At 38.3% G+C, this 15,174-nt stretch overlaps 3 protein-coding genes across 4 annotated transcripts in view; 1 reads left to right on the forward strand and 2 right to left on the reverse strand.

Moving 5' to 3' along the window:
- Positions 1-2,565: 2,565 nt before the first annotated feature.
- On the forward strand, positions 2,566-5,422 carry LOC122073583 (disease resistance protein RPH8A-like). The gene has a single exon (XM_042638178.1). The coding sequence runs from the start codon at positions 2,665-2,667 to the stop codon at positions 5,419-5,421; it is 2,757 nt and encodes a 918-aa protein (XP_042494112.1). The 5' UTR covers positions 2,566-2,664; the 3' UTR covers position 5,422.
- A 1,802-nt stretch (positions 5,423-7,224) lies between these two features.
- Positions 7,225-13,269, reverse strand: LOC122073782 (protein SLOW GREEN 1, chloroplastic-like). Its single transcript, XM_042638411.1, has 5 exons — positions 11,706-13,269; positions 9,687-9,833; positions 9,455-9,535; positions 7,960-8,183; positions 7,225-7,725 (listed from the first exon to the last, which is right to left on the reverse strand). The coding sequence occupies exons 1-4, from the start codon at positions 12,417-12,419 to the stop codon at positions 7,998-8,000; spliced, it is 1,128 nt and encodes a 375-aa protein (XP_042494345.1). The 5' UTR covers positions 12,420-13,269; the 3' UTR covers positions 7,225-7,725; positions 7,960-7,997.
- A 45-nt stretch (positions 13,270-13,314) lies between these two features.
- The window catches only part of LOC122073781 (DEAD-box ATP-dependent RNA helicase 39), a 9,890-nt gene continuing 8,030 nt past the window's right edge, over positions 13,315-15,174 (reverse strand). For both annotated transcript variants that reach the window (XM_042638409.1, XM_042638410.1), the window contains 3 exons: positions 14,492-14,621; positions 14,343-14,391; positions 13,315-14,068 (listed from right to left, as the gene is read on the reverse strand). In XM_042638409.1, the coding sequence (XP_042494343.1) occupies positions 13,545-14,068; positions 14,343-14,391; positions 14,492-14,621 (703 nt within the window). In that variant the 3' untranslated portion in view covers positions 13,315-13,544. The remainder of the gene's footprint in view (positions 14,069-14,342; positions 14,392-14,491; positions 14,622-15,174) is intronic.

A 15,174-nucleotide genomic window follows, 5' to 3' on the forward strand; every position in this document is an offset into this window, starting at 1 on the left:
TTGTTAATAAAGTGTTGTTTTGTCCTGTGTTAGATGCTTCCTGGCCAGTTGATGAATCTGTTAGTTAAGCCCATGCTATCAACCTTAAAAGTCTTCACAAGTCTTTATATATATTTATCCTTTTTCTTAACTCTTGTTTGAATGGATTATTTTAATAGCTTTGAAGGCTTCTTGCAACCCGGCTGATCTGATGTCTGGAGCCACTACAAAGAAAATAACCTACGGAGTGACCAAAATACTCTTGTATGCATGCTGCATTGGGTCAAAAATAGTTAAATAGCATTGAAATTGATTCCAAGCTTTATGATTTAATGATTAATTTTCAGAAATTAAAAATGGTTTGAAAAATGCTTTAATATTTGTAATTATTTTATGTATGATTCCATTTTAACCATGTGGAATTCATTGTCCAAATAATTTTGGTTAAAAGATTTTTAATTTATGACTAAGTTTTTTTTTTTATCTATGGTGAATGTGAATTGGGGCTTGAGATGCATGCCAAGTATTATAAAGATATTTTGGGAAGATACTAAAACCTTATAAGAAATGGTAGGTGAACCGTCCTCATTTAAAATATTACTTTGAATAAACTTTTAAACGTATTTTGAATTGTAAAATTCCTGATTCGACCTGCCCTCCACTGCTATAAAAGAAAGCCTCCATTGCCGTTTTGAAATACCCAAGAAAAGAGGGAGAGAGATCGAGAGTCCACGACTTCACAGTCGAGAAGTGCTGCACTATTAGCTAGTGCTATAAACTTATTTTATCTTCACTGTTTTGATTCTTCTTCTCCGGTAAGTTTTTGATTAATCCAAGTTTTATTGAGTTTTTTGTATCCTATTTTGAATCTTATTGTATGCACTTATTTCTAACACTACATCATATCATATCATCATATATATGTGGCCATGGTATTGATCATGCTTCGTTGCATATTTCATCTCATGCTTCCACATTATTTTGTCTTCACTGTTTGGTCATTTACTTTCCTATATGACATGCACATGTTAATTGTTATTTCTTTACACGTACTAATCTCTCTTGATTAGCATGCAATGACTTATTTTCCACATGCAGATGAATCATCATCCTTCAAGGCTTAACCGTGTAGTATATATAAATTAATCTTGTAGTATTCAATCATTAGTGTCCAAGGATCCATTTCATTGGTATTATTAAAAGAATTATTAATTATTATCGTATTAGCTTTGCGATTAGCTCCTTTATTTTTTTTGAATCATTTCACTTCATATTGCCCTCTTACTCTTGTAAGGTTTTTGTTTCCTTGTCTTATTGTTTAATATTTTACTTAATTATGTATATTAACCTTTGTTTTGTAGCTCTTGTATGAGGTAAGTCCTTCATCTTCATTTGATTTCTTCGTTTTATTTTATTTTATATTAACTATATATAAAAAAATCTTGTATTATGGTAGAAGCTTGTTATTAGAGTTAAAGAATATTTATAATTTAATAAAAAAATATCAAATAAATAGGAAGACTGGTTTAATCAATTGGTCGGAATGTCGGATCGAGGTGTCAACACCTTCATTGTTCTGCAATCTTACTACACAAACTTGATTTTTGGTCAAACCAATTCAGAGTGGAGTCAATAATTTTTAATGCATGCATAGATCAAATATGGAATCTTTTCTCTGTTATGTTTGAATTGGTTTCAGTTTTAAGGTTGAAACCTTCAATTTGAACAAATTATTTTTGTTTTTAATGTTTTAATTAATGTCGATGATAATTTATAGGGAAAATTACATGATTACCTACTTTTGGGTTTTCTTTTTCAAAATTAACTAACTTGTGTTTTAGATAACAAAAAAAAAACACAAAATCATGTTTGGATTTACAAAACTACCCAAAAAAGTGATTCTCCTCCATTTACCTACATGTTTTGACATTTTTACCCCTAATTCCTTTTCTTCGACGTACCACTCACTGCCCTTTACCAAAAAAAAAAAAAACATACCACTGTCACCACTGGGTCACAACCACCTCTGCCACCATCAAGAGATCTCTACCTTTGCTATTTATGGTGTTGAGAGAAAGAGAAACAAAAAGTTGTCGTCACTCATGAAAGGCCTGCACAGAGTTCTCTCTCTCTCTCTCTCTCTCTCTCTCTCAAATTCACACTCTCGCACAAACAAAGATGTCATCCATTTCACAGCATGTCTTCATAAATTTTCATACTAACTTCATCATCACCATCTCATATGTTTTTTTATTCAATTATACTTTCTTCCAAATATATTTTCTCATTGAAAAAACAGTCCATGGAAGCAGCATGGACCTCGGAAATTTTTATATTGATCCTTTTATTCTGTTTCTCATTTTTTTTTTTTTCATTAAAAAAAAAAAAAAAATTCTCGGTCTCTTTTAATGAGATGGATCTGTTTTACAGGTTGGGCAATACTTTTCTTCTTTTGACTTGGATGGCCAAAATCCAATCAAAAGAATTTGTGAAAATCAATGATATTGACTGCCACCGACCAATGGAAAAACCCATCAAGAAAAAAGGCCAAAAAGGACGAGTGCTATAGACAGAGAGGAAAGAAGAGAAGCGGATGGAGGGTTGATATTGAAGCTGCTCACTAGTAAGGAACACAGAGGAAAAGCTACCCGCTGCTTCACACAAAGAAGCAAATTTCTGCTAAAAATGGCTGAGCGCTCCGTCAGCTTTCTTATAGCAAAATTGGGTTCCCTGTTATTAGAGGAAGCTAATTTCCTCGGTGGAGTGAAAACGCAAATCCTGTCTCTGCACGATGAACTTGAGTGGATTAACTCCTTCCTAAGAGATGCTGATGAAAAGCGCAGAAGCAACCGGAGGGTGAACTTGTGGGTGAGCCAAGTCAAAAGCCTAGCTTTCGATGCTGAGGATATCATTGATTTGTACATGCTTCAAATCGTGCGACAACGGCAAAGAAATATGGTGAAGAGGTTTATGGGTTCTAGCAAATATCTGTTTACTCTACACATGTTGGGGAAGGAAATGGAAGACATCAATAGAAGGATTGAGAAGATTTCAGCTAACAAATTGAAGTACGGGGTTGAAGCTTTTGAAACTGGAGAGACTTCGGCTCGTTTGGATGATGGCTTAGCGCAGAAAAGAAGGAGAGATACCATGGAAGAAGAAGTTGATGTTGTTGGCTTTGAGAAAGACAGTGATGAAGTAGCGATGCTTCTAAAACAAGAAGACTCACGACAGCTTCTTGTAGTTCCCATAGTGGGTATGGGTGGTTTAGGTAAGACCACTCTTGCTAAGAAAGTTTATAATAGGAGTGATGTCAAGAACACTTTTGATTCTTGTGCATGGGTTTATGTCTCTCAAGAATACAGAATAAAAGATCTTCTCTCTAGGGCCATAGCACAACTAATGATGCACCCAAAAAAAGAGTTGGAAACCAAAGATGAGGAAGATTTGGTGAGAATTCTCTCAGGTCACTTGAAAGAAAAACGATGCATGATCGTATTCGATGATGTATGGAAAAGAGAAGATTGGGATAGATTAAAGTTGGCATTTCTAGTTCATCAGGGTGAGGGGAAGCAACAGCGAGTGTTACTCACCACCCGTAATGTGGAAGTAGCCAAACATGCTGATCCATTAATTGCTCCATATGAACTCCAACTTCTGGGTGATGAGGAGAGTTTTGAACTCTTCTCAAAGAAGGTCTTTCAATACCAAGCAAGAAGTGAAGAAAGAAGCTACTCCAAAGATTTGGAAGATCTTGGAAAGAAATTGGTTGCTAGGTGCGGTGGATTACCACTTGCGATTGTGGTATTAGGAGGTCTCTTATCGACAAAGCAGCGAACACTTAGCGTGTGGAACAAAGTACTTGAAAGCGTGAATTGGCAACTTAATGAAGGCCCACAGCAATGCATGGACATATTAGCTCTGAGTTATACAGACTTACCGTATTACTTGCAATTTTGTTTTCTCTATTTTGGTCTTTACCCAGAAGACTATGAGATCTCTTCTGAAAAATTGATTCGATTATGGGTTGCAGAGGGGTTTATACAACAGAGAGGAGAGGAAACTATGGAAGATACTGCTGAGGAGTACCTAGAAGAGTTAATTGATAGGAGCATGATCCAAGCAGCAAATAGGAGATCAGATGGAGGTGTTAATTATTGTCGTATCCATGATCTATTGCGGGACTTAGCAGTTTCAGAAGCCAAGAAAGATAGGCTTCTTGAAATATGTGGAAGTAGTAACTGTTCCGCTAGTTCTCTAAGCAGAATTCGTCGGCTTGCAATCCATCCAAACAACAGTGGTATGCACCCTATATCGAGTTCCACTCTTTACCATCTTCATTCCTTCTTGTGCTTCAGTAAAAACCTCCAAAAAAATGAGTGGAAGGGTCTTTATGTGGGGTTCAATCTGCTTAGAGTATTAGATTTACAGAATGTGACAACTCTTAAGGATTTACCCAAGGAAATTGGAGGCCTTGTCCTTCTAAAGTACTTGAACTTGCGTAGAACCAAACTACGAAGAATTCCACACTCAATGGGAAACCTCTGCAATCTACAAACTTTAGATCTATCCGACACATCGATCACACGCATACCCAAGGAAATATGGAGAATGCAACAACTAAGACATCTTTCTATTTCCGGCATATATCATCCTCCAAATTTAGTTGAATGCATAGAAAAGGTTGTCACTAAGATTGGTCGAAGTTGTTGTCGTCGTCCACCCAGAGTCGATAATCTGAGGGACCTCCAGACGCTACATCTACCTGCAGGCAGTTGGATAGAAGGTGGTCTAAACAAGTTGACGAATCTGAGAGAACTCGGGATAGATGGAGAGTTGAGATTGCATACAAAGGCATTAACCCACTCTATTGTCAAATTGAAAAAACTTCGAGTGTTGCACTTATGGGAAGAACGTGGAATTGAATATTATTTGCCTTTTGTTTCATTTTTACACCATGTGCACCTCTACAAATTGGTGTTGTATGGAAGGCTAGAGAAGATACCTGCCCCTGAGGATTTTCCACCATATCTCATAGATTTGCATTTGTATTGTTCATATCTAAAGCAAGACGACCAACCAATGGCAACACTGGAGAAGCTACCAAACTTGAAGATTCTCGAATTAGGATGGGATGCATTTGAAGGAAAGGAAATGATTTGTTCTGGAGGAGGTTTTGCTAAACTCCAAAATTTGATACTTTCTGTGTTGCCTAACTTGGAGGATTTGAAGGTGGAGCAAGGAGCATTCCCCTGCCTTCAAGTTTTAACTATTCATGGGTGCGAAAAATTAAAAATGCTTCCAGATGGGTTGCAACACGTCACTACCCTCCATGAGCTCAACATAGGCTCCATGCCGAGGGAATTCAAAGCGAGAGTACAAAAAGACACGGGAGAGGATTGGGAAAAGATAAAGCACATACCCTCTGTCACCATTTTTTGATTAAATGGAAGAGCTGTAAGTCCTATTATTCCTACACATTACAAGTAAGTTGTTCGTCAACAGGAACACTAATAAGTGTTTTCCCTCTTCCCCTTCCCTAGTATTCCTTTTCTATTTCCTTTTATTAAGAGTACTCTTGTCAAGATTTTTTATTATTTAAGGGGCCCTCGTACGTACACATTACAAAAAACAAATTCAACTAGGGGAAGACCGCCAAGAGCGGATCAAGTTGTCATACTATCCTGATCCGCACACATGAAATTCAGAATAAGAGAAACCTTGTGGGGGATATTTTGTATAGAATCAAGACCGTACAATAACCTGCTCCACACTCAGGGCCACCCCGCACCCTTCCCACTTATCAGGCAGTCGGATCATACTCCCTATTGTCACTTCTTAGTTTGGTCATACTCATACGCCTACCCTCTCGAGAGTTGGGAGTATCAAAGCAATAAATTTTGGTGATGGTCAAAATGACTCAATCACCGAGTTGGGCAACATTAATTTTGGTCAACTAATAGTTTTGTCCTTTTTTTTTTTGGATTATGACTATACAGAGAGTCCACGGGAGGCAGAGATCAAATAAGGACTACAACAAGGGCTTGACAAAGCAATGCAGATGGGAAGCATATGGTCCGAGTCTCAGGAGTTAGCAAAATGGTTGAAGGTGGCAATGGCCATTGGGATTTTTATATCTCTTAATTTGATTTTATTTATGCAATCTAGTTGTTAAAATAAATTATGTTTGTAAACATTATTAAACATGAAAGATTTTATATGCATGGGTGTGATGGATAGATTAGTAAATAACATGCTATAAGATGAGTAAGCATTGTGGGATTCTATTTGAACATGTTATTCTCGGCTTCTCAAGGTTATGACATTTTTCATTTTCATGAAAAATAAATAAATAAATCTTGGCACAGATTATTCACACCACTTGAGTTTGAGTGTGTTGAGGATTAATAGAAAGTATTCCATGACGAACACTAGGATCGCCTAGTGGTGGTAGCTTTGGTTTGTGGAGCCGGCACCCAGGGAAGGAAGTCGTGAGATCGAACACTGTTGTACACATTGTGTGCACGGTCTCAGGTTTGATTCCCTATCTGTGCATCTGCAATTTAAGTGGAGATCATGGCAGTGGGTTGCTATGCTAGTCTCCCCGAGGATTAGTTGAGGTGCGCATAAGCTGGCCCAGACACCTTGGTTAACAAAAAAAGAAAAAGTATTCTATGATTTTTATTTCCATTCACTATTTGGAAGAAAATTCAATCACAATTTATGTGTCTTTCTGTGCATTAGAATACATTTTTCTCAAATTAAAAGAAAAAGTCAAAAGATTTACAAACTGCCATGCTATGCTTAATGAGTAATCATTGTCAATATCATAGAATGTATGGCTGCCAAAAACTCATCCCAGACCATAGAAAAACATTTTCAGTTTTGTCAACTACTTCATTGAAGATATATAAAAGCGTAAAAAAATCCTCTGTGGAGAGGTAATGAACAATAGTGAAGATCCAATGGCTGCGATGCATGCCGGGGCTCTCCCAACTGTTGAATCCTCATTGTCACTCACCGTTCACCACAGAGGATATGAGTCTTGCAAAAGCTAATGCTTCTTGGAAGGTGAAGAACCAAAATTTGGTAGCCTGCTGTCATTTACTTAGGATACTTGTGCGGTATCTTAGCAAAAGTTGATTGCAACACACAATTGCTCGTATAAAATGAGATTTCAATTCTAACATTGGTTTTACCTTAAAAAATAGTACACATACCCTCTGATTTGGGTCAAAGTCCTAATTAAACCAAAAGTATCAAATCACATTCTAATTTTACCAATGCCTTAATCTACACTGAACGAAAGGAAGGAACAATCAATCCAATGAGATTTGAGTTACAGTATCCAATAACACCAACATCAGAGGGTGCCAATCAGCCTATCTATCAATATAACCATATCAAAATCGACAGAAGTCCATCCCAATATACTCAATTAGTGAAAAGTATCCCAGACTTCTCCACTATTATTGTTCATGACACTGCTGGAAATATAGTAGTTCCTCCAACCAGAACTAGTGCTGCAATCTCCTTTAAGTGATTGTAATGCAAAAATCTCTTACATGTAGCTTGGAAATGCAAATCTGAAGAAATAATTTCCTACAAAACTTATAGCTGCTAAAAGTGCCTCGAAGTCCCTGCTCCTTGAACAACTGGAACTTATTGCAGCCCCCCAATTGATACTTCTTATGCTCTATTTCCTTTTTGCAGGCACTGACAAAGATGCATGACCTTGATGCCACCCTAATGACAACAAATAAAATCAGGGCTTAGCTTCGAAGCAGTCAACTAAAATGATACTGCACATTTATGGCATGAGAAGTTGCAACATAAAATGGTAGCAAGTAGCAACAAATTAATACCCTCACTAGTGCCAAAAATTTTAAAAGGAAAACCCCTCCTTAGAAAGATTAGACCTTTCTTGAGAGCTACAGTTTGTAAATAGCAAATACAGATTAGTAGATATCCAAAACTTACCACTCAATAGTATCTCTCTGCCTATTGATGACTGATTTTCACTTCCTATAGGAGAATTCAGCATCAAAATCCTTCTCCAGCTGCTCTTGAGATTCTGTTTTGGCTGCCAGTACCACATCATCAAGGAATCCTCTCTGGGGAAACTCTTCAGGTACAAGACTTCGATATGTCTCAAACTGCTCCTGTGCTTCCTCCTTTTTACCCTGCAAGCTGTAGATTATCCCCTGAAACAGATGCACACAATTGGTAAAACAGCAATTAAACCTCAATATAGTACTTTCTTGTCTCCAACCTTTTATTATCCTCAATAATCAACAGAGAAATGAAAATAAATGAACAAAGTTAGTTCGCAAGGTGGATCCCACACCCCTTACAAAAAATTCTATTAAAAAGAGCAACCCAGTGCACGAGGCTCCCGCTACTGCAAGGGTCTAGGACTGGCAAGTGTACACCCTTTAAGTATTATTAGAGTAGCTTCAAAGTTTCCAAAGCTAATCGCTATACAGAGTAACAACTACAACAGTACAAAACTAACCTTTCATGCAAAAGATGGATTAGCAGAAACTAGCAATCAATTTCGCAAATTGCCTAGGCACGCCTATCCATAGGCCCTATGGTCACCTAGGCATCGCCTAGGCGTCATTCAGGAACTTGGCAGGCTAAATTTGCCCATTTTTCTTGATTTCTTCGTTACTAAGCTTATTGATGAATATAGCACTTGAAAAAAAACAAAACAGTCTAAGCATTTAAAACATTGAACATACAGCACCAGCCCATTGAGTCAATTAACCAAACACATGGCAGCCAACAGAGCCCCATTTCAAATACAAACATAACATAAAACAAAATTGGGGGACCAGCAAAAAGGAAAATCAAAACATTCACAAAAACCAACAGCACTCAGCATGAACAAGAACAACAAAATCAGCCTTATCTCAACTTAATGGGGTCGGCTACATGAATCCATGCAAAACAAAGTGAGGAAAAATAAGGTCCAAACAAAGGAGGGAATGAAGAGATGCAGAAATGAGGGAAGGGAAATAAATAAAAAATGAAAGATGAAAGTTAGAGGAAAGAGGCACAGCCCAGCAAGCCAGGAGAATCTCAGCTAAATTGATTTTTTTTTTTGGGGGGGGGGGGGGGTTAGGGAGTGGGGGAGGAACTACACGAACAGTTATGTATAAAGCCTTATTTGAGTTTCCATTTTAAATCCTTTTTAGCTTCTCAAGTCTTATAGGTATTTGATCCAAAAAATCAAAGATTTATAGCAGACCTCAAAACAACAAATGAAAACCAATAAAACAAAATCTTAACATTACAACATATAGTTGCCCAGATGACTGCCTGAGAGCCTAGGCAGATGCCTAGTTGAACCTCACCTAGGCAAGCATCACCTAGATCCCCTCCCCCCCATCTCAGGCACTGCCCGGTCACCTAGAAGCTTCCTGGGCGTTGCCTTCACAACAATGCTAGCAATATTGAGGTCACGTTCTACCTGGCAAAGATAAGGCCGAAAATCCCTAGCATTCTCATTAACCAGATCTTGGAATCTTTTCATGCCTTCCTCCAAGTTACCCTGTACAGGAGACAAGAATATTGCCTTAATGGACAAAGTTAACACCCTACAGTATAAACAAGGCAATCTTATGATTATGGACATGACTAATTTAATGAATGGAACAGTTGAATAATTGGGATCTGTTTATAAAGAGGATCCAAGTGACCACCTTTACAACATGCATCTGTGCAATCAAAATTCTTATATTCCGCTCCTCAGTGACTCTTTTCTCTTGTTGAGCAAGTTTCAAAGCCTTGTCCAACATCTCAAAGACAGCTGGGCCTTCATGGTTCTTGTGCATCACCATTGCCAAACCCTGTGGAAGATTGCTATGAGATCCATTGAGCAACAGTACCCCCCCATTCCAGACTCTCCCCCCACCCCCCTTCAAACCCAAGAAATTAGGGGGAAAAAAGGAAGGGGGGGGGTGGGAGAGAGGATGCAATCAATTAAATGGATTCTGAATAAGTTCTGACTTCCATAAATCTACAAAGGAACACAAAAAAACAGAAAAGCTGGGAAGATCCAAATCTTCAATGTTTTATTATAGATCAACTTAAAATAAGGAGAATGAATTACTGTATTGACCAAATTAAAACTAGCTCAATGACTACGCAGAGTTACTAGGTCTTGAGCTAAGTTGATTCTTTCACTCTTGAAGCTTCAAGTTTGTAGAGGAGCAACCACGATGCTAGCTTGTTAAACACTTTCAATGATAACATTAATTGCAAATGGACATTTTCAGAACCAAAGTTATTTGATTTCACGGCAACAGCAAGGTCCTCCTCAAACTGAATCCCACTAGCAATTTCAGGATCATCCCTTGCGTGCCTTAAGTTCAGTCACAAGTTGTGTAATGTGACATGAGCATTAGCATTTGGTTCAAAGGAAATCAAGAGGTTGTGGATAACAGATATGCAATAATAGTTGATAAAACAGATAGATGACCAGAAGTAACCTGGCAAAAGAAAAGAAAAAAAAAATTGGGTGGATAAAATAAACAGCAGATTTATTGATAGAAAAGATAAGTAGAGTACAACAAGGAGCTATATAATAACGACAGATGCAGTAAGGAGTATATAAGTTGGCAACCAAAGTTGGTCCAAAGGCATTTTCCTGTGCCTCCAATAAGATTTTGCTTCATTTTCCTTTCTTCATAATAGGTGGTCTTGAAAGGAAACAGAGAAATTTGATGAGCTATACCCATAATTTGCAAGAGGAAAAATCTCTTAAGAGTGTCAAATATTTAGGTTGAAGTTCAGGAATCAAAAAGTTTGACCAAAAAGAGGGGGGGTGCCCAGTGCATGAAGCTCCCGCCACTGTGGGGTCTGGGACGGTCATAATGTACGCAGCCTCCTCTCCGTGAAAACCCCGCTTCACAGAGAGGCTGTTTCCCATAAAAAGTTCAACCACCACAAGAAATGTAATCTCCCTAAGACTCTGCGGATGAAAGACACAAGATTTTCATGTCTATTCCTTTTCCAATTGAAACTGCATAGCTTTTCCAGGAAGCCATTTTAAGTGCTGATAGGTGCAAAACCTGCCTGGTAGTATATATGGTTACGAAGTAGCAGTATACTAAAGAAACTAGTTAGATAACCAGAAAAAAAAAAAAAAAAAAAAAAAAAAAAAAAAAACAAAGTTTAATAAATACTTGAAGAACATAATATCTCGACACTATCAAGAACTCATAAGTACAACATTTTAATCCAAAGAAAACAATATTGTACTATTTGAACAGACCCATCAGCTCCACCTCATAATTTATGCATAGCTAGAAGTTAACACTTGAAACTTCTAGCCAAAAAAAAAGTTGACACTTGAAACACCACACATTTCCGTTAGGCTTAACATAAGTAACCTAAAGGCTTGAAACTTATGATCAACAGATCTACACAAGCTTACTAAAAATAATATCCAAACAAGACAACGACACCCTCTCAACATAAGGCATTGTAGTTCACAAAGAAACAGAGTTGTGGCTGATTCAAAACTGACATATGCCTTGTTAACATCTCTCAATTATTCAACTACAAGTTGATGGGCTAATGTGTGTGTCACTTTGTATATCTATTTATAATCTATAAAGTCTACCGGGAAAAGAAATAGAGACAGACATGCAACGCATACATCTTGAAGGCTAGCAAGAAATGAAAAATGAAAAACAAATGGAGGACAAGAACCATACATGCAAAGCTCTAAGTAAAAGAGGCCTCTCCTTGAGGATTTGCTTGAACATCTTCTTGGCCCTGTTGAGGTTGCCCATCATCTCATGGGTAAGAGCTTGAAGAAGCCTCCATTCTATTTCATTCGGTTCGACCTCAATCAACTTCTCTACGTACTCCACAGCCTCGTTGGTCTTCCCTTTCCTCATCTTTGCATACAAAACCGCTTTCAAAGCTTCAACATCCCTTGGGTTCTTCTCCAGTAATTTCAAATACATATCCTCATTATCGTTTTTGTCATTCTGAGTCTTTCTTCTTTCCCCCATAGGTGCAGAAGAAGTGCTTTTCTGGGTTGGGGGCAGTGCTAGAACCGGTCTAACGTTGAGACTCCCCAAGAAGAAGAGAGACCCAACAATCCAAACGGCTATTTTATTCGCACAGAATTTGAAAGTACTGTCTTGAGGAGTGAGTAAAGAGAATATCCTGGAACGATTTAAACAGGGCACTTGAGGAAGCAGTAGAGAAGGGGAGCAGGGGAAAGAAGAAATCATACCCAGTTGTGGATTTATGGCTCGGAGTTGGGAATGAAAGGACAGCGATTTCTGCAGCTGGGTCGGAATTGCTGAACTCGAAAGAGTTATTTTAGGTCTATTGGAAGACCCATGTTTTGAGATTCTGAGTTTGAGGGTCGGTGTTTGAGAGCAAAGCGAGAAAGCACTGACGGATTGGCAGCCCATCGGAGGAAATGGGGAAAACTTATCCAGAATTCTTCACCGAAAGTCTATGAGTATGGAGCAGGTATCTTCCTATGGGTACGAAGAGCATTAGGAAGCTTTCGATTATCCGAATGCCTTCTTTAACTCTATAGTTGAACCTTGCTGCCGCGACGAAGTGGGTCTTCACCGCTAGCAACGTGGGTATAGTCAGTCGAGTTCTTTGTCGAGCTCACAAGGATGAGTTCCAGTGCCTATCCATTCACCTCTGCGTCTAATCTTTTTTTTCTTTTTGGGGAGAAGGTTTTCATTTTAAAAAATTATGGAAGAGGTCCACTCCTCGCCTAAAGTCCCCGAAAGACAGTATGGGAATCACCTTCTTCGATTTAATTCTTATTTTTCTGAAAGGAAACCTCTACTCCCCGGCAATGTCTGCAATCAAGGTTCAAGTAAATTGGATCGGCATTGGGTTTTGACCTGAACCCTGGAAATCCGACACAAATAGGCAGATTTCTGAGATGCCTTCTTCTTGGTCATGGGTGCAGCTCAGGCTGGCTTGGGCTAGATCTTGGCAACCCTAGAGCCTGAGGGAAAGAAGGAACAAATTTCAAACTCTACATCCTATAACCAGTCCCATCTAGTTTGGTCTCAACCCAAAGTCGGCCCAACAGACCCAAGTGATTACTAGGTTGAGTTCGTCTTGGTTTTGCTGTTGGCCTGATTTGTGAAAACATTTGAAAGCCAGTGAGAGCTTGAAATCCATTGGAGTTAAAAGTCTTTAAACCATCAAAGACAAATTCTAAGTGCAACTGGGGCCAGGTTGAAATTCCAACCAACCTTAACTGAAAGGTCCTTCTGTTTGTAATTTCTTCACAATTCATTTTCTCTCACTTATCCAATGAAAATTTTATGAGTTCACTTTCCCAATGAAAATTTTATGTTACTTTTACTTCATATCTAACCAAATAGGGCCCTTAGTAATTGATTCAAAACTGTGGAATCAGGCCCAAGGTATGCATAATGGAAGAGTTTACAGAGGAAGTCAAAGCATAACTCAAAACAAAGTCCAAAATTGGTAGTCAAACCGCAATAAAAATTTATACTGCACAATAATTACAAGAAAACAGATTAAAGCTGCTGAAACCCAAGTCAACTCCCCAACGATCCTTTCTTTGTCGATGAAGAACTCCGTCCCCTGAATCCCACAACATTAATCTTCGATTTCGAAGACTTGAGACTAGATTTTCTGTTATCTGTTTGTTTCTTTCCACCTGAAAACACTTTTCTTGAGCCACTTGGAGGGGAAGACTTGGAAATCTTAGGCACCTGAACTGCCTTCTTTGTTTGCATACCTACAGATGTTTTTCCAGTTTTCGCTGTGACGATATTTTGTCCAGCAGTCTGAATACCTGCCACCTTTCCATGGGCTCTAGAAGATTTTGTTGCTGTGCTACTCCTGTTTTTCTGATTTGAGGATTTTGTAGCTGTGATACTCGTGCTTTTCTGATTTGATGCTTTTATCATATGCCGCTGCTCATGAATTCGTTCCTTGGCAACATCCCTTCTGACATTGTCTGCAGTCAGAGATTCCAGGCTCTCATTCTTCTTCATGGCCTCCTCAATACGGGTCGCTAATGGTACGTCCTTCTTCGCAACTAGACTAGTAACTTTGCCTGTTAAGATGAGATTGTTTTGATTCAGAATCTTTTAAGAATGCCTTCTACCAAGCTAGTTAGCCATCACTTTGCGAGAGAAGCGGGCACTGAGTTTTCTTCTCTACTGGGGAATGATAGTCCCTCATAACTAAGTACTCCAAGTAAAATGTTTATGATAAATTAAAAGAAAAAAATCAACTTAAAATATTTCAAAAATAACAAAGATTATTCATCTACAAAATTTAAATAAAATTACCCTCAACTACCATATAGTTTTTTATAGGCAGCTCACCTTTGGCACCCATACGAGCAGTTCTACCAGTGCGATGGAGATAGTCAATCTATAAACTCATTTAAGAAAAGTTAGGTAGCAGTAAATAACCGGGGGGGGGGTCAAAAATAACAACAAATCAAAAAAACAGTAAGGGAGATGATACTTACAGAGTTCATAGGAAAATCAAACATGATGACATGGTCAACATCCAAGTCCAGTCCTCGAGCAGCTAAATCAGTGCACACCAGTGTTGGGCAATCCCCAGCTTCACTTTTGAACTTTTTGAGGTTTTCAACCCTGGAAATGGGAGAGCATGAGTCTGAAGTGACATACACAGATTTTGCGCACAAATTTTTTCTGTTATTTTTTCTCTTTGGAGCAGAATTGCTATTGCCTTTTGGAGGAAAGAATATAAAGGAAACGGAATGTCAAGCAAGGGTATTCAAGAGGAAAATTAACAACGTTTTATCCATTCATCATAAACCTTCAAAAGGTTGCATGTTCAACGAATGTATGTTAGGAAGCACCCTATAAAATAAGGGATGAAGCAGACATGGCACAAGCTAATGTAACGCAGAGATGAACCCCCAAAAAAAAGAGTCCAAGACACACAGAGAAGTAATAAATGCACAAGGAGAAAAGCAGGAATCAAGACAAGCAGAGAACAGGAGTTGTGCAAGCATATTTGTTGCTTCCCATACTGCATCCACATTTTTAAGTCATTCTCATGCCTAAAGTAAATTCACACAACTATAAATCCTCTAATAATTAATCTTTAACAAGGTAATAATATCCAATAGTCATAACTTCTTCAGGAATCACCGACTCCCTCCCCCACCTCCTCCCCCCT

Source organism: Macadamia integrifolia, chromosome 3 (genome assembly GCF_013358625.1).
Source record: "Macadamia integrifolia cultivar HAES 741 chromosome 3, SCU_Mint_v3, whole genome shotgun sequence".
Taxonomy (NCBI): Eukaryota; Viridiplantae; Streptophyta; class Magnoliopsida; order Proteales; family Proteaceae; genus Macadamia; species Macadamia integrifolia.

Coding starts and splice junctions, on each gene's coding strand:
- LOC122073782 (XM_042638411.1), bottom strand. CDS start 12,419: ATGGGCTGCCAATCCGTCAGTGCTTTCTCGCTTTGCTCTCAAACACCG. Junction 9,834..11,705: donor TTTTACTTAGAGCTTTGCAT/GTATGGTTCTTG, acceptor AATCTTCCACAG/GGTTTGGCAATGGTGATGCA. Junction 8,184..9,454: donor TTCGGCCTTATCTTTGCCAG/GTAGAACGTGAC, acceptor CATCTGTTTCAG/GGGATAATCTACAGCTTGCA.
- LOC122073583 (XM_042638178.1), top strand. CDS start 2,665: ATGGCTGAGCGCTCCGTCAGCTTTCTTATAGCAAAATTGGGTTCCCTG.